This window comes from Rana temporaria, chromosome 10, assembly GCF_905171775.1.
Source record: "Rana temporaria chromosome 10, aRanTem1.1, whole genome shotgun sequence".
Classification (NCBI taxonomy): Eukaryota; Metazoa; Chordata; class Amphibia; order Anura; family Ranidae; genus Rana; species Rana temporaria.
This window is the reverse complement of record NC_053498.1, coordinates 92,010,960-92,035,142: the sequence shown is the minus strand read 5'-3', so window position 1 is coordinate 92,035,142 and position 24,183 is coordinate 92,010,960. Positions and strand designations below refer to the sequence as shown.

The 24,183-nt window shown below is 42.7% G+C and overlaps 1 protein-coding gene across 1 annotated transcript in view; it reads left to right on the top strand.

Moving 5' to 3' along the window:
- The window catches only part of LOC120915307 (brain-specific angiogenesis inhibitor 1-associated protein 2-like), a 189,585-nt gene extending 169,896 nt beyond the window's left edge, over positions 1-19,689 (top strand). The window contains exons 9-14 of the mRNA XM_040325687.1: positions 4,978-5,218; positions 5,304-5,505; positions 10,702-10,773; positions 14,269-14,440; positions 15,123-15,163; positions 16,625-19,689. Coding sequence (XP_040181621.1) covers positions 4,978-5,218; positions 5,304-5,505; positions 10,702-10,773; positions 14,269-14,440; positions 15,123-15,163; positions 16,625-16,697 — 801 coding nt within the window. The 3' untranslated portion in view covers positions 16,698-19,689. The remainder of the gene's footprint in view (positions 1-4,977; positions 5,219-5,303; positions 5,506-10,701; positions 10,774-14,268; positions 14,441-15,122; positions 15,164-16,624) is intronic.
- The last annotated feature ends 4,494 nt before the right edge of the window (positions 19,690-24,183 follow it).

Genomic DNA, 24,183 nt, shown 5'->3' with positions numbered 1-24,183 from the left:
ACGACGAAACTGCGCCTACCTCAATATGGGTTGCCCATAAAGCGGTCCTAAGAGGACATATAATTAATATAGCTTCCACCAAAAACAAAGAAAGACAAGCGGACATTAAGAGACTCACTAGAGACCTACACCACCTATATAACAAGCTACAACACTCTACCACACCACTTATTACCCAACAGATTCAGGAAAAAAGGCAGGCCCTTGACTTGATATTATCATCTAATGCAGAGAAATCCCTTAGATTCTCCAGGGCCAAGTTCATGCTTTACAGCAACACTACCTCGGCGATGTTTGCCAGGAAACTAAATCAGGACTGTAAACCCACTCATATTTATAAATTAAGGAACAGTAAGGGAGACTTGGTCACCCACCCACAAAAGGTTCTTGAAATTTTTAGTTCCTTCTATAAAGAGCTCATGGCAGGCCCTGATGGAGCTTCGGGAGACGCGTCCAAATTGTGGTTGGAGTCTCTTTCGGTCCCCTCCTTAACGCAACAACAAACTGACTACCTCAACTCCCCTTGCACAGTCGAAGAAATAACAAATATCATCAAATCCCTCAAAACCTCTACGGCCCCTGGCCCGGACGGTTTTACATCGTCATATTACAAAAAGTTTGCTCCACTCCTAGCCCCCAATCTTGTGAGGTTGTTTAACCACATACTCGAAGGTAACAACTTTCCTAACGAGATGCTGTTGGCAAATTTATCTCTCATTCCCAAACCAGACAAAGACCATACCCTCCCACAAAATTTCAGACCAATATCAGTATTAAACAATGACCTTAAATTATTTGGACGGATTCTTGCGGATAGGCTCGCTAAGGTGATCTCCCCACTAATACATATAGACCAATCAGGCTTCATCCCCCATAGACAGATAACCGACAATATTAGACTAGTGACCAACATTTTACAGGACGCCAACTTACATTCGCGCCAAGCATGCCTACTCAGCCTAGACATACATAAGGCCTTTGATAGTGTCAGTTGGGCATACTTGAACAATCTCCTACCTAGATTTGGAATCTCAGGCCAATTCCTGCAAGGCTTTAACGCTCTATACCATGCCCCACAAACCCGCATTAGGATCCCGGGTTATAATTCGGATTTCTTCCCTCTTGGTAGAGGCACCAGACAGGGCTGCCCCCTATCCCCACTCCTTTTTGCTCTGGCCATTGAACCCCTAGCACAAGCCATAAGAGCTAATCCTGATATTAGGGGATACTCTAAAGATCAATCGGAATATAAAGTCAGCCTCTATGCTGACGATGCATTATTATATATCACAGACCCCCATATCTCTATCCCGGTCCTCCTAAAAGAACTAAACATGTTTCATGACATTTCAGGTCTCAAAATAAATCTAAATAAATGTTCAGCCTTGCCCATTAACATCCCACAAAACACCCTCTCCCTACTTCAAGCCAACTTCCCTTTTTCTTGGAACTCACGCTCTGTGAGATACTTAGGGGTCAATATTACTCCTAATCATAATGACTTATACAAACTTAATTACGTTCCCCTCTTTAACCATATTAGCTCCCTCCTAGACACCTGGTCCACTTACAACATTTCTTTCCTTGGAAGAATTTGTGCTATTAAAATGAACATTATACCCAAAATGTTATACTATTTCCGTACCCTTCCTATCAACATCCCCAAATCCAAATTAGAATCCATTCAAAGGCTTATTAATAAATTCATATTCTCCAACAAAAAACCCAGATATAGCTACGCCCTATTACACAGAACCCTCTCCAATGGTGGACTAAGCCTCCCTAACCTATGGAAGTATTTTCTGGCTGCCAGACTCTCACAAATTTCACAATGGTTCTCCCCCTCTCAGGATATCCCCTGGATTAGATTTGAAACATCCTCCATCCTCCCTTATCATCTCCAGGGGATATTATGGTCCGACCTAGTCCTATACAGTAAACTCCGCAAATGTAATATGATAGTGGCACATATGCTTCAATTATGGCTTAAAGTTAAGGACACATTCGGACTATCCTCCCCCATCTCGCCACTCACATCCTTCCTTGGAGACCCCAGATTAGTTTCAGCACTTGACGATAGATCCACATTCTCATGCTGGATAAACTCCAATAAGACCACACTAGGATCTCTTCAACACAAATGGCAATTCAAGTCCTTCGAGGCTCTCCAGAGAGTAGATGGATTCCCCCTAGTCGAACATGAAAGGTATCTTATGATAAAAGAATTCTTCTCCTCCCACTTCTCCCTCTCCACCCAACCTACGAACACACTATTTGAGAGAATTTGCCTCTCCACTTCTAGAGACAAAGGGATGATCTCAAGAATTTATCAACACCTCAATGACATCTCCACTCCTGACAAATCACAACCAATGTTGCTCTGGGAGGCGGATATAGGGTCGAACTTCACCCCTGATACCTGGAAATCGATGTCTGAAAACCTCCGGAAAAGTAATAGGGCGGCCTCCTTTAGAGAGACCCCGATTAAACTTTTTTGCAGATGGTATCTAACTCCCTCCAAAATTCATAAGTATTATCCCTCAGTCTCCCCTAATTGTTTTAGGGGCTGCCCTATAGAGGGCACATTATTGCATATTTTCTGGAGCTGCCCCCACCTAACTCCAATCTGGAAAGCCGCACTACACAGATTTGAAAGTTCCTCTAAACAAAAACTTAATCTTACCCCACAAATATGTCTATTGTATTTTAGTATCCCTGATGTTCCTCCCCCATGTAGCAGATTGTTTCATTCTCTCTGTAGCTCCATCCAATGGATGATAGCTCTCAACTGGAGGTCAAATACCCTACAATGGTCACAGGTTCTAGATAGGATGGAATTGCTAAAACTCTCTGAAAAGATCTACCACACACTAAATGATACCCTACACACATTTGATGATAAATGGTCATACTGGTCTATAACACAATAATCTCAATCTCACTCACTAGTTTCTATATGACCAAAATATTAATTTCTCTCTTTTCTTATTCATTATTTCCTCACCAACGGACTCACTAAATTGCTATACCTCGTGTAAAATCTGCATACAATGTTAATTGGATGTTTATTTGTTTTGTACCTCTTGAGACGTTTTCATACATATTGACTATGTTTGTATTCATACTAATCTATACAATAAAACTTTTGTAAACAAAAAAAAATGAAGAACGGGGAAGGTATGTTTACACACACCTCTCCCCGTTCTTCAGCTCCGGTGACCGATCGCGGGACACTGGTGGCGATTGGGTCTGCGGGTCCCGCGGGCACGGCCACGGAGCTTCGGATCGGGTCGCAAAAGCGCCACCGGCGGCACGCTTGCGACTCCACGGCTGGGCTACCATTCTGCTGACGTATATCGGCGTGAATGGGTCCTTAAGTGGTTAAAGTAGAACTATAGGCAACACTTTTTTTTTTCATTTTGGATAGAGTAAGGGAGGGTTATAGCCCCTGTCAGTTTTTTTTTTACCATCCCTGCCCCATTGTAGAGATTTCCCTTCACTTCCTGCCCCATAGCCAAACAGGAAGTAAGAAGAAATCTATGCAAATTAAGGGAATCCATTGCCTCAGGATTTTAGAACTAGTGTCGAAAATTCAGGGTGGGTCTTAAACAGAATGGGGTGTGGCCTTGACAGGAAGGAGTGTGTCATATTTAAATTAGGGGGTGCATGAGTTTAGTCAGGCCTAGGGCAGCACAAAACCTAAATACACTACTGCCATTGACATTTATACAGTGATCAGTTCTATAAATATGCACTGATTACTGTGTAAATCACTGGTAGGGAAGGGGTTAACACTAGGGAGTGATCATGGGGTTAAATGTGTGTTCCCTAGATGTGTTCTAACTGTATGGGGATAGGACTAACTGGGGAAGGAGACATATCGTTGTTCCTACAATATGTCTCCTCCCCCTGACAGAAGAGGGATTTGTGTGTTTACACACACAAATCCCCGTACTGGCTCTCGTGCACGCAATTGCATGTGGGTGGTGGCAATCGTGCGCATCGGGTCCCCCACCGTGCAGCCCTCTGGCGGCTCTTAAAGGGGAAGACGTTCCTGTACTGTGTTTCACTCATCGGTGCTACTCTGCCTCAGTATATTCACATGAGCTGGTCAGGAACCGTTTAAAGAGGAGCTCCAGACCAAACCCACCCCTCCCCTCCAATTTTAAAGTCTGATGCTTCAAATACTGTAGCTGCTGACTTTTAATATAAGGGCACTTACCTGTCCAGGCATTTAGAAGTGTCCTCACCCGAGCCAATTCTTTAATCGGTGCGGCTTCACAAACGGTTTCCTACTGTAGATGCTGAATGTGAATGGGCTGCAGTCTTCTGGGACCTGTAAAGAACTTCCGTCTGATTTTGCCTGTCAAAACCAGATAGGCGCTCCTCTCCAAAAGGTGCCAAATGTGGCAGCGGGGGGTGGAGCTCTGCTTTAACAACTTTGGGCCTTCAGGCAGTATAGATGGCCCCACGTGGACATGCCCCGTCCTTCCTTCTTCATTGAGAAGTTATTTATTGGTTACACTGCTTGTTGCATAATCTCTATGTGAAATGTCACAGGTGATATTTCAATAGTGTTCTGTTAACCAGAGAGGCCTTGCGCTCCCAACCCACTGGACTAAAAAAAGGACTGCATGTAGTTCTTTTCTCAGCACGCACCACAGCAACACTGATGTGAACTTGCACCATAGAAGGAAAGTCATATTGCCTTGTGTATGTGCTGTCCATCTGTTAGGTCACACCTAGTCCTGCCCAGCGATATCTGGATTGGCAGCAATGCCTCTATTACAGAAAACCTCACACTGAGCTGCAGTGTCTGGGAGGGGGACCATGTGAAACAGGTTAAGAAGTATTTGGCTCAGTCAGGAATGGTACATTAAGTTTGTTACTTTATGAATCTTGTACAGTACATCAGAGCCTCTAGGTGTACTTTAACTTTTCCACTATTTTTTTATTTCTCTTTCTAAAAATTTTCAGAGAATGTCTGTTCAAGAAGTTCTCCCAATTCCTAATGGAGAAAGTCTTCATCGCACAAGGGGGTCTCGTGATATGGGAAACCCTGTTATTATAGACCCATTATCCACCAATCAAGTGGTCCCTCCAGTTCCTTCAACGCCAGCTTCTCCCACACCGCCAACCCCCAAGGTCAATGAAATGTATTCATGCACCTTACCCATACCACGCAAACCAGCCTCAGAGAACAGACTGGCCACTCTGGGTAAGTATTATTGTCATAATGGCCCTGTATTTATGAAGAATGTCAGTGCTGGAGTTTTAACAGGTATTTTTTTTTCTTTGATTAGTGGAAAATAAAACCCTACCTCGGATCAGCCCCCTCTCTGTCTTACCTCCTCGTGTGGAGCGACGTAGAGTTCAAGCCATCTTCTCACATACGGCTACAGAGAACAGCACCTTATTAAACTTCGAGGAAGGGGATATCATCCTTCTACTTGTGCCAGAGGCCAGAGATGGCTGGCACTATGGAGAAAATGAAGCCACCAAGATGTAAGTTATGGCTGTGTAGTAGCCATAGTTATTTCTCTGACTCACTTATTCTTGTAGGGTGTGTGTTGTGTAATAAGCCCAAACAGCTGCATGCTGATTTTTCATGAGGATCGCTGGATGGAAGCAGTCCCACCAAAATCCATTTTACTAATGTAATTGAATATAAACTACAAATAAGAATTTATATTTAAACACGATAAGTGATTTGTTGGCTCAAACTCATGCTCGGGGTGAACCATTTGCCCATCCTTACTGGTCATGTAAGGATTTCAAAGAACCCCCATACCTAATCTCCCAGGAGAATGTAGGCATTTACCTGAGCTTATCTGAGTTAATTTAAAACTAAAACTAAACTCACTGGGCCAGATTCTCGTAGAATCGGCGGCGGCGTAGCGTAAGCCATTTACACCACGTCGCCGCAACTTACTGGAGCAAGTGCCGTATTTTCAAAGCACTTGCTCCGTAGTTTGCGGCGGCGTAGTGTAAATGGCCCGGCGTATCCCCGCGTAATTCAAAGGGGGCGGCTTGTATTTAAATTAAGCGCGCTCCCGTGACGATCGCACTGCGCATGCGCCGGCCGTAAAAATAGCCCAGTGCGCATGCTTCAGCTCATGACGGAAAACGTCATTGAAGCCGACGTGAGCGTCATTAACGTAAAGCCCTATTCGCGAACGACTTAGGCCTTGTACAGACGAGCAAACATGTACGATGAAACCGGTCCGCCGGACCGTTTTCACCGTACATGTCTGCCCGGGGATTTCTGTATGATGGCTGTATTCACCATCATACAGAAATCCGCGCGTAAACAATACGCGTGGCGTGGCCGCGCCGTCGCCGCGACGATGACGCGGCGACGTGGGCGGCCCTGCCAGTTCAATGTCATTTGACGCATGCGAGGGATGGCGGGCGCTCGGACATGTACGGTAGGTCTGTACAGACGACCGAACATGTCTGAGCGGACAGGATTCCAGCGTACTGTTTCTAAACAAGTTTGGAAATATTTGCCCGCTGAAAAAAGGCCCGGCGGGCAAATGTACGCTGGAATCCTGTCCGCTCGGGCCTACACACATGTCCGAACATGTCTGCTGAAACTGGTCCGCGGACCTGACATGGCATACGACGGTCCTACGTAAACTTACCCCTCATATAGCAGGGGTAAGTTTACGCTTACGGAAACGACGTAAACGACGACGAGGCAGCGCAAAAACGTCCGGGAATCGGCGTATCAGGCTCATTTGCATAAACAAATGAGAAATCGTTGTAAACGCCATCTAGCGGCCAGCGTGGAATTACATCTAAGATCCGACGGTGTAAGTGACTTACGCCAGTCGGATCTACGCGGTATCTATGCGTAAATGATTCTAAGAATCACTCGCATAGATACCCGGGCTCAGAAACAGAGATACGACAGTGTATCTGGAGATACACCGTCGTAACTCTTTTGAGAATCTGGCCCACTGAATTAAAGCGGAACTAAGGTATGCAATACTATGCAAAACTCTGCTTCAATAGTATGAGGTCCCTTGCCAGCACCAGGTTTGTTTTATTCCAGAATAGACATTACATTTCTCTTATGCAATAAAAAGCTTGTCTATTCACTGTTTTTTTTTAAAAGCTGTGAATAATAACTGTCACGGTTGCTTGTGCTCTCAGCTGAACTATAAAGCCAATAAATGGCTGGTATCATGACTGATCACATGTGCAGCACCATGGCAACTGTAAATTAAACAGACGCTAAGATGGCAGCTTCCTTGGCTGTAAAGGATAGGAGGATTTAGTTCCACTTTAAGTTGCACATAACCTCCCAACTCCTCCACATTAATCCCTTCCCCAAAAGGAAGTACCCATACGTCCTCTGGTTGAAGGAGCCATGGCTGCAATCATTACCCCAGTATTTAGTCAGCTGGTGATGCTGAAAAATGTAAAAGCAATCCGAGCAGCTAATAAGGTCCCCCCTCTTTTCCATCGGAAAATTCTGAGGAATTACGTCTGAGTTTACAGAGAGAACATGTCCTCTTTTTTTTTTTTTAACAGAGAGAACATGTTCTCTTTTACTCCGATGGAATTCCGTCGTAATTCCGATGTGAGTTTGGCCGGGCAAAAGCGCGATCGTGTGTACGGGGCATGAGTGTCCTCCGTTGCTGTTGCTGCTTAGCATCCTTTGTTGCTAGGACACAGGCGGCTCTTGCATTCCAATAGAGTACATTTGCGCTGTATGCTGTACTCATGTAAATGTTAGTACAAATGTTTACATGTGTACAGCATAAAATACATTTTATATGCAGATTTTAGATTTTTTTTCCCTGGATCTGAATTCAGTGAAAGTTTACTGAGTTTTACCCAACTGTGTGCTTGGACTCATAGAAAACAACCCACCTATGTTTAGAGCCATAAAAAAAAGTTTACTGATAAAAACGATGTATGTGCCTTCGATGGCTGTGTACATGAGCCCTTTATTGCGATGGGAGTGTTTTTACAGAAAATTTGGCTTTACTCATTTATGTTGCTGAACTTCAGAGGGGAAATTTGTAAAGAGTCACTTTCTGTATGAGTATCAATAACCAGTTGGTGCCCTCTAGTGTTTTTTAGTGGTGATAGCACCCAAACGTATTATATTCTGAAATGGGATGTGATTGCTTCCATTGTTTTTGAACCAAAATGCATTTTATTTTTAACTAACCTAACAGTAATTTTTCATAACAGTGCTATTCCATAATTGGCACAACTCTATATGTTTAGCCTATACTATACAGGAATATCACGAGTCAGAATGTACCCTTTTGACACCACATTGTGACAATTTTTCCTTAACTTTTGACACGACATCAAGATGCATTAATTCACATTCAACGCAATTTTACTGTCTCTGCAAGTTTGTGAATCCAAAATGCTGAATGACATTTTTTAAAGTGTATTACTACATTTGGATTTTATAAAGCTGGTGGCTGCATATGAGCAAATGAAAAAGGATACCTTGTTCTAATTTAAAGGAGAAGTATGGACACAGCTCTTTTGGTCATACTTCTCCTGTGGGTCACAGGGATGCACCTAATTCTGTGACCCAGATTCAGCCAACAGCGGGCTAAAGTCCACCGACAGCTGACATCACAGAGCCACTCCAGGCTTTGCGAGGATTCTGACAATAATGTCGGGATAAGCCTAGATGCCTGACCAACAGCTGGCTCAGCCTCTCAGTGTGCCTCTCCCACCCCCTCCACAGCCTGGCGCTCCAGTGAGTAATGGAGGTGCAGGGCACAGAGCGGTGAGTGACAGCCACCGGCTCTCTACTTACTGAAGACTGAGAACTGAGCAATCAGTGGTCTTTGATCGATCAGTTCTTGGGCTTCTTAGAGCCAGTGGGGGACAGCTGTAGCTTCGATCCACGCTACATCTACATAGGTGAGTATATGTGTTTGTTATTTTTAAATCCCGCACTTTTCTTTAAAATGTTAAATGAGAAGTTAGGGATTTTTTATACTTACCTAGGTGGATGCAGTAATCAGTCCGATGTAGCATCTCTCCCCGCCAGCTCCAAGAGTAAGAACTGACTGATCAAACACTGCGGATCACTCAGTTCTCACTGAGCAGAGAGCTGTCAGAATGAACTGCAGGAGACCCACAGGAGTGGAACAAGCTTTGGCTGAACTTCTCCTTTAATGTCTTACATTTTTAAATGGCTTTCTGTGACTCCATTGGGAAGACTTCTCTCAAATTCTATCCCTGTGACACCAGGTCAAGAACTGGGGAGTGTGGTCACCTGCACAGTAAGAAGTTCTAACACTTCCTTACTCTGCTACTGTGTTTATGCTTGTGTCCCTACTACCTTTGCAAACATAGGAATAATGTGAAAAATCCACTTGGAGATGGCTGCCTAAATCTATACATTAAAACCCAACTCTAGCTCTAATTTTACAGAATTAAATATTTAAACCCCTTGTCAGGATTGTATTGCTGTCTTTGTCCCCATTAGGGACATAAAAGCGGAGGTCAACCCAAATTTTTTTTTTTAAAAGTCAGCAGCTACAAATACTGCAGCTGCTTACTTTCAAAAAATGGATACTTACCTGTCCAGCGCCCCCGCGATGTCGGCAGACGAGGACGAGCAATCGCTCGTCTCTCGACTGCTCCCGCCGCCATCCTCGGTGAGGGAGTCAGGAAGTGAAGCATTGCGGCTTCACTGCCCGGTTCCCTACTGCGCATGCGCGAGCCACGTGGCGCGCCCTCACCGGTCTCTGCTGTCTCCTGGGACCAGTGTGTTTCCCAGAAGACAGCGGGGGGTGACGCGAAGGGGCGTGACTCCCGTGGCAGTCTATTCCCGGAAGTGGGTGCAAATACCTTTATTATACAGGTATCTGCATCCCCCTCCCCCCAAAAGGTGCCAAATGTGACAGCGGAGGGGGGGAGGGTTTCCGAACAGCAGAGGTTCACTTTTTGTGTGGACCTCCGCTTTAACTCTCACTTATTTTCCACATGGTGGGTGTCAGAACAGAAAATTAGGCGATTCTAACCCTCCAGTGTTCAGGGTCTTCAAATTCCAACCCCTCAATCCAGAGGTGTCAGCATGGCATTAAACCCCCCCCCCCCCGGGTCGGTCAATCAGCCAGTCGGGGGGCCCCGTACTTACCCCATCTCCCGGGCAGTGCTGCGGGCAGCGTCCGCTTCTCTCCGGGCTGTTTTCTCCGGCTGCTTCCTCGATTCTCCTGCGTCTCCTCCCGCCTTCCCCTTTCGGCCAATCGATTGACGGTTCTGATGACCTGCTTCCTGATTAGCCGGGAAGCGAATATTAATTTTCTATTGTCATACAACTAGGTGGGCTTCGGGCGCAGTGCTCTGTTCCCCAAGCCCACCCTTTTTTTAACCCCTCTGGCTTTAATCATGTGCTTAAAAAAAAATAAGAATAACCCTGATTGGAATTCAATGTGTCCAGAGCTCTGCATGTAGATCAGGGGTCAGATGCATGGATTTGGTGGCGGCGTCCATGCACCCCTAATGGATGGGCTGCCACTGTACCATGATCTCCTAGGTGGCTCCTTTTGAAGCTGTAGCAGTTGGCTTATGAACACTTTGGAATCCTCCAAGAAGAGCAGGAGACAATAGGAAATCTAGGCTTACCTGTGAAGTGTGCTCCCACTACAGATTTGAGCCGTGGAATTGTTATTAGTAATAGGTTTTTATTTTTATTATTTCTTTTTATAGGAAAGGCTGGTTTCCATTTTCCTATACTCGTCCTCTTCCACCGTCAGAGTCTTCAGACAAACTTGGCTCAAAGTGAGTATCACTGCTAATTATTTTATGTCTTCTGATCAATTTTGGATGCTCTTAAACATGCCAGAGTATGTTGTGTCAACCTATAAAGTGTTATGCCAAGCCTTAAAGTGGTTGTAAACCTCAGACATGAAATATGAACAAATAATATTTATCTTAATTAGGAGCACTAAGTGTAATTTCTGTCTGCTGCTTCTTTCCTCTGCTATCAGCATAAATCACTTCTGAATTTTTTTCCTGACACCTAGAGAAAAAAGGTGACAGGGGAGGGACCTCTAGCTGATTGATTACCTCAGCTCTGTTCCTGTGTGCTGTGTGAAGGGTCTTGTGTTTCTTCTGTCCAATCAACTCTCAGAGCTCACCTTACTCCAGCTGTCCGCCCCTTGTTTTTGAATGCTCACACAAGCTTTATAAATTCTGGACTTTGAACGAATGTAGAGAAAAGAAGACTGCAGATAAACAGTTACAACTTATGTAGGAGGATTTGTTTCAGCTCTGTGTATCACATGAGGCCAGTCACTTCACTGGGTATACAGTATGTAAGGGTTTACAACCACTTTAAGGAATTGCAGGTCACATCTAGAAATAACTCTAGTAGACAAGTTCACCATAATGAAAAGGCTGTACAATCGACAGTACAAATGACCATTACCAAGTTTGTCAGAATTATTATAGTTTAATGGTGTGTGTATCTATATATATATATATATATACAGTAGGGAAAATAATTATTTGATCCTCTGCAGATTTTGTAAGTTTGCCCACTTACAAAGAAATGAAGGGACTATAATTTTTATCATAGGTGTATTTTAAATGATAGAGACAGAATATCAACCAAAAATCCAGAAAAAAACACATGATACAAATATTATAAATTGAGATGTAGTTCAGTGAGTGAAATAAGTATTTGATCCCCGAGCAAAACAAGATTTAGTACTTGGTGGAGAAACCCTTGTTGGCAAGCACAGAGGTACGAAAAAAATGGCCTTTAAAAAGTACAAAGTGGAGGGGGTCATTGTCAGCATTCCAACAATACAAGGAATGCAATGTGAGGTGTAAGAACACAATCAGGGTGTCTAAAAAAGACAATGAGAGACATATAGCGGAGGAGAGAAAAAATAATCCTAGAAAGTTTTTAAAATATATTAACAGTAAAAAGGCGAGGTTGGAACACATAGGCTCCATAGAGGACTCGGAAGGGAAGGTGGTTACAAATGACAAGGAGAAGGCAGCTGTGCTAAATGCTTTCTTCTCCTCAGTCTCCACACAGGAAAGCGAGGGGTATACCGACCACAGCAGTTTTTTTAGCCACGAGGGAAGATCATGTGGTTTGTTGCTAACAGACACCAGAGTCTGGAAGGGATTAGATAAGCTTAACATAAATAAATGACTAGGACCAGATGGCCTACACCTGAGAGTCCTTAAAGAACTCAGTCAGGTTATTGCCAGACCGCTATTCCTAATCTTCAAGGACAGCATACTGACAGGATTGGTACCAGCTGATTGGTGAAAAGCCCATGTGGTACCAATATTCAAAAAAGGGCAAAGATCTATTCCTGGGAACTATAGGCCTGTCAGTCTTACGTCAGTCAGTTTGTAAACTATTGAAGGGGATAATAAGGGACTATATCCAAGAATTTGCTTACAAAAACAGTATAATATGCGGTAATCAGCACGGGTTTATGAAAGGTCGCTCTTGCCGAACCAACCTATTAACATTCTACAAGGAAGTGAGGTGCCATTTGGACAAAGGCCGGTGGATGTGGTGTATTTGGATTTTGCTAAAGCATTTGATACAGTCCCCCACAAACGTTTAATCTGAGGTCTGTAGGCATGGACCATAAGGTTTGTTCTTGGATAGAAAACTGGCTATGGGGGCGTGTCAAAAGGGTTGTGATAAATAATGTATACTCAGAATGGTCTAGAGTAGTTAGTGGGGTTCCCCAAGGCTCTGTCCTGGGACCAATTCTGTTTAATTTATTTATAAATGATATAGAGGATGGAATAAATAGCTCGATCTCAGTGTATGCTGGCGACACAAAAATATGCAGGGCAATAACAACACAGCAGGATAAAGAAACTTTACAAGAGGACCTGAATAAATGAATGGAGTGGGCTACTGCATGGAAAATTAAGTTTAACATTGACAAATGTAAGGTAATGTACTTGGGGGTAAAAATATAAATGCAAGTTACTCACTAGGGGGAGAACCCCTAGGGGCTTCCAAGATGGAGTAGGATCTAGGGGTCCTAGTAGATGACAGACTGAGCAATAGCATGCAGTTTCAAGCTGCGGCTACCCAAGCCAGCGAATATTAGCATGCATAAAAAAGGGAATTTACCCCAGAGATAAAGTGATTATTCTGCCACTTTACAAAACTCTGTTACCGTCCAGTTCTGGTAACCAATACTCAGAAGGGATGTGCTGGAGCTGGAGAGACTCCAGAGAAGGGCAACTAATATGGGGACTGGAGGATCTTAATTATGAGGAACGACTACAAGCGCAATATCGGCACTGCCGAGTGCTGCCAAGTGCTGCCGCCGACATTGCCGGTAAGGGAACCTGGCAGTGAAGCATTGTAGCTTCACGCCCGGGTCCCTTCTACACATGCACGAAGCGTGCTGCGCTCTTTTACTGGCCCAGTGGTCAGGTCTTTTGGTTGCCTAGGGTTTTTTTTTACTGTCAGGGCAGAAAGGATGTGGATGTGGAACTCTCTCAGTGGTATCGGCAGGAAGCATAGATAGTTTTAAAATGCTCTTCGACGGGCATCTTAACGAAAACAATATACAGGGTTGTGGGAAATTATTTTTCTACACAAACACACCTACACAGGTTGAACTGGATGGACTGTTGTCTTTATTCAACCTTACCAATTATGTAACTATGTAATGCTCCCAGAAGTTTTACAGCACTTTAGAGGATATCCTTGCATAGTAATGACCTTTTCCAATGCTTTCAATGGTCATTATCACTCTTGATCTTGCACCTTCATGGCCTGCTGTCTGCAAGCAAGTGCATATTAAGGGAAGAATTGATCAATCTGGCTGGATTTTTCTAGCTGATTATTAATGTTCCATTGAGATAACATAGGCTGCAAGGGTGAGTTAGTTGCTGCATTTTCCAGTCATCACCAAATTTCTCTGAGCTGGTCATGTATGGGCAATTTTTCCACTGAGAACAAAGCTTGGTCAGAAATCTGACACTGTTGGTTTGTAATTGCTTCTCCACCATTGCAAGAAAGGCTTGATGCTTTGAGCACACCTGAATGCTCCCAGAGGTTTTCCAGCACTTTATCCTTGCATAATAATTACCTTTTCCAATGATTGCGATGGTCATTATCACTCCTGAGCTTGCACCTACGTGGCCTGATGTCTGCAAGCGATGATTGACATAGCTTAAACATAATACATGTATTGATGATTTTTCTTGCTTGGTAAGAAGAACTCTCTGTGACAATATATTGTGTAACCCTATACCCCATATTATTTGTATTTCCAGTTTTCCTCTTAGTAAATTAAACAGTAGCAGCACTGGAAATCTGGACAAAGTTGGTGTTACAATCCCAGATTCTGAAAATCTTCGGCTAGAAGCAGTAAGATACACACCTTCACCACGTATAAGCACCTTCCGGCAGCGGCCATACAGCATGATCAGCCCGGACCTGGTGCAGGTATGTTTTCCATCAGTAGGCATCAATTTAAAGGTCAATCCAGCCAAAAGTGATATTTTATTCACAGATGTAGTGTCGTAGGCTTATTCATGCTTTGTTTGTTGGTGAAGGTTCTCAGTTCGCCAGATCAAGGTATAGATAGTTTATCACATTCAGCTGAACTTGTTTTGTAATAATAAAAGCACGAAAGCTCTCATCCAAGCCGCTCTTTCAGTTTTGGGTATGTCCCTGACACAAGAACTGGAGAACCTGGATGGATGAGCAGCAAAATGTCTTCATCATTATAGTCCTAATTAAATGTAACTTCTATTACTATTACTACTCACCCACATACCTTGGTGTCTCACAAAGGGGTTTCTGGGTGTTCCCATTATCACCTTAATACAAACCTACGAGTAAGTGCAGGTTTTTAAGCCTAACCCTAATCGTTTTTTTGTTTAGTTTATTGCCCCATTTCTTTTTGCCTCTGAACCTATTGAGGTGATTTTTTTTCTTACTTCCTGTCCATGTGACATCAGAACAAAAAATGAGCGAAAACAATCATTTTTTGTTAGTGTCAACTACAGTTAATATGCATGTTAAATTTTTTTTCTATTTTAGTTACAAAATTGTATTTGAAAAAAATTTGCAATGCAGCTGGTGTTTTACAAAGAACAAAATTATATTTTATTTTCTATTTCAGTTAGCAAATCAATTTGGAAGCCCCGCAGCATCTCCTTCCAGGTAAGCGCAAACAAGCATTTACGTTGAAATAGAAGCATGTGTAGTGAGCCCCCCCAAAAGAAAACAAACTGCACTTTAAATAATTTTTTTTTAATAGTGGCACATAGTGCACCACAGAGACACACAGGGACCAGTGGCAGTCCGTCAAATCAATGCATCTGGCCCCCTACTCTATATGCAGGACGCCAGACACATGGATTTCAATAGTTTTTTTAAGCACGAGGCTCTAATTGGCTTAAAAAAGGGTGGACTCAGGGCGCAGAGCACTCAGCGACATTCCTGTCCATCTCCCGAGGGGGGCGTACCACATTCCCGTCTGTCTCCTGTGGGGGGGTCGCCACATTCCCATCCGTCTCCCAATGCGGGGGGGGGGGGGGGTTGTCATTGGTGGCTTGCCCGCTCCTCCCAAAATATTGAGCACCAGCAGCCACTGACGGGGACAATAATGGCATGCTAAGTAACATAAAATTCAAGGGTTTAATAGCGGTGCACTTTGTGCACCATGGCAAAACATAAGGATAATAGTGGAGTGCAGGCACTAAATGATAGTAAAATGATCATCTGCAATACATACTCACGAAATGGCTAGCCAGAAAACAAAGTTGGCTTCATATGGACAATTGTCCATAATGTACATCAGCAATCAGTCAACTGTTACAATATGTAGGCAGAAAATAGGCAATCATTGCAATATGCATGCAGAAAACAGCCTATTATAAAAATATGAGCAATTGTGAAAATCTACAGATAACAAATGGGCATTCATAACTAAATGCGGACACTAAATGGGCGAATGTGACCATATATGGCCAAATGTTTTTCCTTTATCTCCCCCACAAGCAAAACACCCCCCCCCCCCTAATCCCAATTCATTCCCCAGCTAAATCCCCAACCAGCAGAAAAAAAAATCATTCGTGCAGCAGAAACCTCCACCAGCAACAATCCCCCTCCCTAAGATATACCGCCCACCAAAAAAAACTCCGCCCCCACCCCAGAAAACCCCCCGCTAGCAAAAACCCTTAACCCCCAGCAAAACTCCCCCTACCTCAGCAAACCCCCTTTTCCCTAGCAAACTTCCTCCATTAAAATAGTTACTAAACCTTGGATAGAACTACACCCAGCAAAGTAAGTTCTCCTGAATGTGTCATGTGACACATACGAGTTCCTTGGAAGGCTTTCTTTAATTCTGTGCTGCCTCTGTATCTGTGGTCTGACGGAGCTGCTGTTTTTTTTCCCTGTAGAACCACATTCAACACAGTATTGTGCATCTGAAAGGAGGTGCTGTCCTAAAGTATCCCCAACATGGCTGTACCTGAGGTGGACCACCATGTTATTTCCCCCAGTATGGCCACGGCCTCCATGTTAGATTTCTGCTGTGAGCTTCAAGCTGTATATTTAAAAAAATGTATAGCCGTTTATTGTATTTAGTCTCTACAAACTTTTTGTTTTTTATTTTTAAAGAAGAAACCCATTTGCTCATGTTAAACTGAAGAGGACAGTTACCAATGATCGCTCAGCTCCTGTCATCCAATGACCTTGTGACATCCTTCAAGGTGAACGTGACTCAAGACCTGTCCTTGAAGGAAAAAAATCCTTTGACATCTCATCTCCTCTATGAGAGCTAATAAACTGATGTAATAAACTGTGAACTGGTCTCAGTGTAAACCAGCATCTTTAAATCATGTACCCAGTTTACAGCATTCTTGAGAAAATTGCCTGCAATATCTTTGTTGACCTGATTATCAGATTCCCAGTAGCCCTGTGTGTGGACACATATGGTCAGCTATAGGCTGCTGGTGCCAGGTTCTGATTAAAGTATTTACATATGACCTCAACAGTATTATAGAAAAGGTGACCTTCTCCAGTCACATGGTGAACAAAAGAGAGAAAATCAGCTATGTGTTCTAAGATCACGTTGAAAGAAAACATGATCAAAGATGTTACGATTATTATAAATGTAAATTGTAATGAAATATACGTTTAAATTTAAAGATTAAACACTGTCTAAGTTATGTGATCATTATACTTAGGTCCAGTGGCAGAACTAAAAGCCTTGGAGCTCTGGTGTAAAATCTGAATACCTTCTAATATCTCAGACTAAAGTCTAATGCTCATTTTATTTAAACCTAATAAGCATATTGCATACTTAAACAGCAGATAAATGAATGGAAAAAGGGAAGCATAAGAAAGGTGATATGCATGATATATTCATTCAATTCTGTATATCTGCATATACAATATGTAATGGGATAAAACACCAGCTGACCTCATTGGCCTGGTAGCAGCCATGCCCTCCGAAGTAACCCCAAGGATAGGCCCAAATCAGTATGACAATTACTAATTTTTGTGCCAAAATGTTGACAGTACTCACAGAGCAAAAGTATTACTAGTAAATTTGTTATTGCTTTAACTTCAGAATGCTGTTGTCATGATCAGGCGTCGGGCTTGAAGACCAGTAGCTATAGCAGTTGCAGGACAGGTATACAGAGTCACTTCTGGCAGATGACACAGGCTCACCTGAGGTGCGGAGTCTAAGTACTAGCTGGTGTTCACCAGAGCTCCTGATGGTGGAGATGGATTTAGCTGCGAGCTAGTACCAGGTTTGCAGTCGTCGGGTTTGCCCCACCAGGGTGTGAGCAAGCCGGGGTCCAGTAGCAGATAAGGGTTAAACAGCAGTGTGGTCAATAAACAAGTGAAGAGACCAATCACGAGTGGTTGCAGGTTGGGATCAGGCAGTAGAGTAATCAAGGAACAAGCCAAGGTCAAACACGAGTGGTAGCAAATACAGATGGCAGCTGGGCAGACAAATAGCAAAACACAGGCTGAGAAGGCACAATAACCTGGCAAAGAGGAAGTGCTGAGACAAGTTCATGGGAGGAGGAAGGGGTTCAAGGTTCAACAGCAATCAAGAGACAAGCCGGTTTGTCCAACGGATCAGATAGGTTTGTCCAGCAGATCAGGCAGGGAACTGTCCAGCATACCAGATAGCTCAGTGGGAAGAGTCAATGCCGCAAAATAAATAATACAGTACTCCATTCTACAGAAGTCAAAGCAATGGCTGTATTATCCATAGAAGAATAAGAAATGTTACCAAATACTTTGGCATACAGTTGTGATGGCTTCAGTGTCCTATAGAAGGCACTTACTTGAGGTGTTCAATCACTTCCAAATGAGAGGCGACCACCAGGTAGACTGGAGCTGGAAGGATTATACATTTCAACTGGCTATATCTAGTAGTAGTTAGTCACAATCAACTGTACTTGTTCCATGTTGAAGAAGTTTTGTAACTTATCCAAGCTATGAAACATATTTAATATTACAGAACTAGTCCAGTTAAATGTGTCTGTTACTAGATATACTAACACCTGGATAAATGAGAGCCTTCACAGACATTATGTCTCAACCTAATAATTTCTCAGCAGAAGACCCTGATTCCATGGCGAAGCAAAGTGAAGACTTGGCAGAAATGCCCTGATTCAACCAACTATTACTACCAAGCCCGCTAGGAGACATAGGACATAAATATGTGAAACAGCTGTATACAAGAATAATTTATTTTATGTATTAAAATAACACAAGAACATAACACAGGTGAACAGATGTTACTGAAAAGAAAACGAAAGTTGCAAAATGATTGTTGTAGGATGTGCTATGAGGGAATATTCTAGGCTAGGGCTAGAGCGAATGTGCATGGGAAGTGAAGTCAGTGGGGAAAAAAGATTGATGAGGCTTGAATGAGTAGGCATCAGATGCCTATGAATAGGATAAGGATAAAACAGGATAAGAGTAACACACATATTTTTATCACTAGCTGTCATTATAAATCTATTCTGACAATTCAGTTCATCACCTAAAGCATATCAATGTACAGTATACTAGGGTAGATGTTGGCCAGCTATTTACCAGAGTAAAATAGAATTAATTTAGACGCAAAATAAATAATTTGATATAAAAATAGAGATGAAAAGAGAACTCTATTCTCGTTCTGCCAAGGACCTACCCTGTCATATGGTAAAACATGGGTTAAACCCTCCACACAAAACCTTGAGTTGCAGTTCCTGGTCATGGAGAGTTGGGCTATGTTGGGTACTGGGTACTCTGCTTTGCAGCTTATGATGGCATTATATTTTTTGTTATTCTTGATATTGGATTTGATTAGGCATTTGTGCAAAGTGTATGGAAAGTGTGACTATGATAGTATATAGTACCTGTACATGCATTCTCTGTGTGAAGGGACAAACAAATACTGTCCCTGATAAGAGAAAGCAGCATCCAGTGCAAATATGCTGTTTGGGAAAAACCGTGACCATGCTGACAACCTGTAGCTCCCACTCGGGAAGAGAACCCAGTCCCATGGTGCATTTGCAGCTTAGTCTGTAGTTGGCAATAGCTGGAGAACCACAGTTTAATATATTTATATGAAATAAGATCGGGTCTCTAAGCAATGACACGTAAAAGTAGAAAATAACTAATTACTTACAACATGGCTCTATTCTTATGGAAAATCAATAAACATTGCAAATGGCTTTTATCACATACTTTCAGTTATAACTGTTCAGACCGCTGAATTATCTACTGTGTATATTGGGAAACATTTGTAGTTGCTGTCATAATAAACTATAGACAGATATGTGAGCTTTTCTCAGACGATATAAGATACTTCTGTTCCGGTATAATAGAACAAGATTGGGATGAATACGGCAAAACTGAATATTTTAGGCTCCATTCACACTTGTGCGTTTTTGGGATCTTTGGACATTAGTTGCATGACAAGTTGTTCCCCATGTTTTCCAACGATAACTGTTCATATATGTGCAACTTAAAGTTGCAGCATCTACAATGTAGTTAATGCACTACTTTGGTCTGACTTTCATACAACTTGAGGGCCATAGACTTCAATGTTAACCCTCAAAAGTTGCATGAAAGTCGTACCTGAATGATTTACAATGCAACAGTTATGCAAGTTGTCCATTATTACTGGTCAAAGCCAAAGTCTTATCCAAGTAACACCCATCCAAAGTTACATCAAAGTTGCACTCCAAAATCGCTGCAACTTTGGAGTCCTACAAGTGTCAATGGAGCCCCACTGTCCTGTCTAATGCCTTGTACACACGATCGGAATTTCCGATGGAAAAAGTCAGATGGACTTTTTCCATCGGAAATTCCTACCGTGTGTGTGCCCCATCTGAGAAATTCTGACGAATTCCATCAGAGTTTAAATATAGAACAAATTCCGATGTGCTTTTGGCCGGGAAAAGGCCAGATCGTGTGTACGGGGCATTACAATATCAATTTCATAAGAAAACTGAAGGCTGTGCTTAAATGAAATTTGTCATGAAAGAATTCATAGGTAATCCCATTCTGAAAAATAAGCTCTCCTAATAAAATGTTGATCTTCTCTTTGGAGTCACTGATCTGAAAGAAGTGTACTTTGCCAGGGTTCTTCACTACCTGCATATTTGTTGTAGATAAGTGACTCAGAATAAACTAAAGTCCCATATACACGGGCCAAACGTCGGGAGACATCGGCCGGTTTAAAAAAAAATGCCGACACTCGGCCCATGTGTATGCTACCCTGTCCAACAGAAGCCGGCCTCTTTCGGACAAACATGCTGGAAAACCAGCAGCCTACCGACTCCCGATCAGTGCTCTCAGCCAATGGCAGAGAGCGCTGATCGGAGTGTTTTGGTGAATGGTCGTCCCCCTGTCTCACACAACAGCTCAGCAGGGGAGAGCGCTGTGCTAACCTTGCATAGTTAGTACAGTGGCTATGACCAGAGCGGACAGTTATTTTTTGTTCGACCAAAAATAAAACTCATAGTGGGTACCAGGCTTAAATTGAGAAGATCAGCATTGCTATAGACTGCATTTATGAAGGAGATCATGAGTTGCAATCTCTGAATTTCTTGGGGTTGTGTTGTTGGTTCCTTTATTGCTACTTGGGAACATAGCAGGAACATTTCATGTCAAGGAGTACTTATGATTGTTGTCTGCTAGAAAATGTTTATGTTGTATAGTCTGTATGAACACAAAACAAGACTTATGGGTGCTACACCTGTGGCCCTCCAGCTGTTGCAAAACTACAAGTCCCATCAGGCATTTGCTTTTGGGAGTTACGTTTGTAACTGCCAGCCTCCCAATTCATCATGGGATTTGTAGTTCCACAACAGCTGGAGGGCCACAGGTTGAGCACCCAGCCATTGGACAAAGAATATTTGTTCTTGCAAAGTTCTCCAGGCACTATGTAGCACTGTTCAAATCTACATACCTGACTGGCACAGGATGTTGTTACTCGGAAATGATGTTGAATCATAAAATGTCTAGTGATATTGTCTATGTATAAGTACTTTCTATAATGTGTATATTTTAGCTGAAATATATAATGCCAACAATTAATGCTGCAGTGCCTGTTACCTTTTTGTAACACAATGTAACATTGTAACATACATTGTAATATGTCTATGGACTTTTTCACTAATTCAGCAAATAGATATTGCTTTAATCCACTTTGTGGTATGATGTCTTTTTGTATTCTTTGGATCATAGTCACCCCCGTGTATGGTGTTATATGAAGACCATCCTAGGAGATATAAAGTCACTTTTTTCTGAACATTTTAGTTGTCTGGCTGTTTTGCTGACCCTGTGCCCTTGTTCTGGGATAGTGACTCAGCATGACAGCCAGGCAACTAGCATTTTCATTAGGTGAAATCAGAAATGGCAGACTCCAGATTTCTATCAGGGGAAAGCCTAGAGCTTTTTAATATTTTGTACTTAACCATATAGACATGGACAGCTAAAGCGTTTTATTAAAGTGTACTTTTAAAATCAAACTTTCTATGTATCATTTGCAACACATTTTATGTGTGCAGCCGTATTTGTCCTTTACATTAGCAGAGTTTTCTCTTATCTTACTGATAAGGCACAGACTTCTCAAATGATGTCATACACCCACATTGCACACAGTAGTGAGAGACCATGTAATCTTTACTTAGACTTTGTGAAAAAATAAACACTCGCACCTTGAAAATTAATATCTAAAATATTTGTGCAAACAGCGCATGCAATTAGCAACTTGTACACCCATAAATAGTGCAATCATGGAAATTGTGTAATATACATGCAAGAACTATACTAAAATAAAAGTCCATAACTAAAACGGTGAATAAACTCCTTAGAATAAATATGTATGTGTGTGTGCTCTTCGTTGAAATTCCACACGCTGATGATATAAAGTTGAAAAGGTGTCCCCAGTCAACTGGTAAGTGAAGTAAATGTCCCTACTGACCAAAAGATGTTTACCCTCATTATCGTACGATAAGAGAGGTCCAACGTGCTTAAGCGGTCTCCGTGACCAAGGAATCCCCAGGACAGGCTCCGATCAATGTCTCCTTGCTGCGGCCCATAATCCAAGGGTTAACCTTGTGGCAATCAAAAAGAAAATGGGCTCCTCATAGCGTAAATTTTTTTTCTTCTTTATTTTTTTTTTAAGTGTATTTTTGTGCGTGTACTCGAGAGAGGAGCCGGACTGCAGGAGTTGGGAGTAGGCAGGCCTCCCCCAGAGGCAATCTGCCTCCTTTCTCAATGCCCCGGGTGGCAATGGCGGGTGTGTGAGGGGGTCCTCCCACACAGCCCGTCCTACCTGCTCTGCTTTGAAGCCCAATGGGGCAGAGGGACTCAACCAGCCCCGTTAGTCCTTCGCCTCTCTTTTTAGAGACCGTGTGGTCAAAGTGCGTGCATGTTAACCCAATTTCGAGTGCGTGTAAGTGTGGTGGTTGTTAGGGGGGGGGGGGGGGTAGGCGTACTAAGCGCAGGCTTGCCTCGCATAGCACACCCACCGGGAGCCGGGCTGAGACCATCAAACTCAATTCACATGTAGCCGAGACCGGGATCCGAACCCCTAGCTGCAGAGGTGAATGGCTTGTCAGCGCAGTGCCAATCGCGTTGAGCCACCGCAGATCCCTTTCCTTTCTTCTTTATTTAAAACTTATTAACAATTACAGTTGCCAAACAGAATTGAATCCTTAATGTAACAAACATTGAGGCATTAGGTAAACCTCACAAAGGCTAAAATGGGCTCAGGTATATTGCTGCATATCACCTAGACTAAAGCCTTATGCCTAGTACACACGTACGGGTTTCCCGGCGGACTTTTTACTGCTGGGAAACCCGAGGGGAAAACCAAGAACCTGGTCGGTTACTTTGTCCCCCTACACACGTAAGGGTTTCCCGTCAGGAAAACTGCCATGAGAGCTTTGGTCGGGAAACCCGGCCGTGTGTATGCTCCACCGCAGTCTATTCCCATAGGAAAACTGACGGCTTAAAAACCCTGGCGGGAAAAAAGAGAGCTAGTTCTCTTTTTTTTTCTTTGCAGTTTTTCCTGTCGGGAAAACTGCGATGGAGCATACACATGGGCAGGATTCCCGGCCAAAAGTTCTCATGGCAGTTTTTCGGACGGGAAACCCATACGTGTGTACAAAGCATTACACACCGCACTGTGTGTCCAAAGTTAGAACACACAGTGTGGTGTGTAAGGCTCTAGGTGATACGCAGCAATATACCAGAGCCCATTTTAGCCTTTGTGAGGTTTACCTGATGCCTCAATGTACAATTAAAAAAAAAAAATGTTTTGAGCACACACATACATATTTGTTCAAAGGATTTTTTTCACCATTTAAGTTTTACTTAGACTTTACCTGACACCATGGAACCCAGAGCAGCACCTTTTATTACAGAATAGGGGCAATGTTTTAAACAAAAATACAGTATGTTATTTGGTGATGCCAACAAATACTTGATTTGTAAGAAGTCTGATTTTTCCCTGTTTACATTTACCTAATTTGATACTATGCCCCTTCTTCTCGGCCATGTTGATAAATCATTTCTTAACCCCAGACAATTAAGGCAGAGCTCCAGTTATCCAATAAAATACTACCTCCTGTCCCTGTTTAAAGATCAATGTTTATTATATTAGAAGACTTAAAAAAGTAATAAAAAGTTGAGGTCACATGACAGTTTTGTTC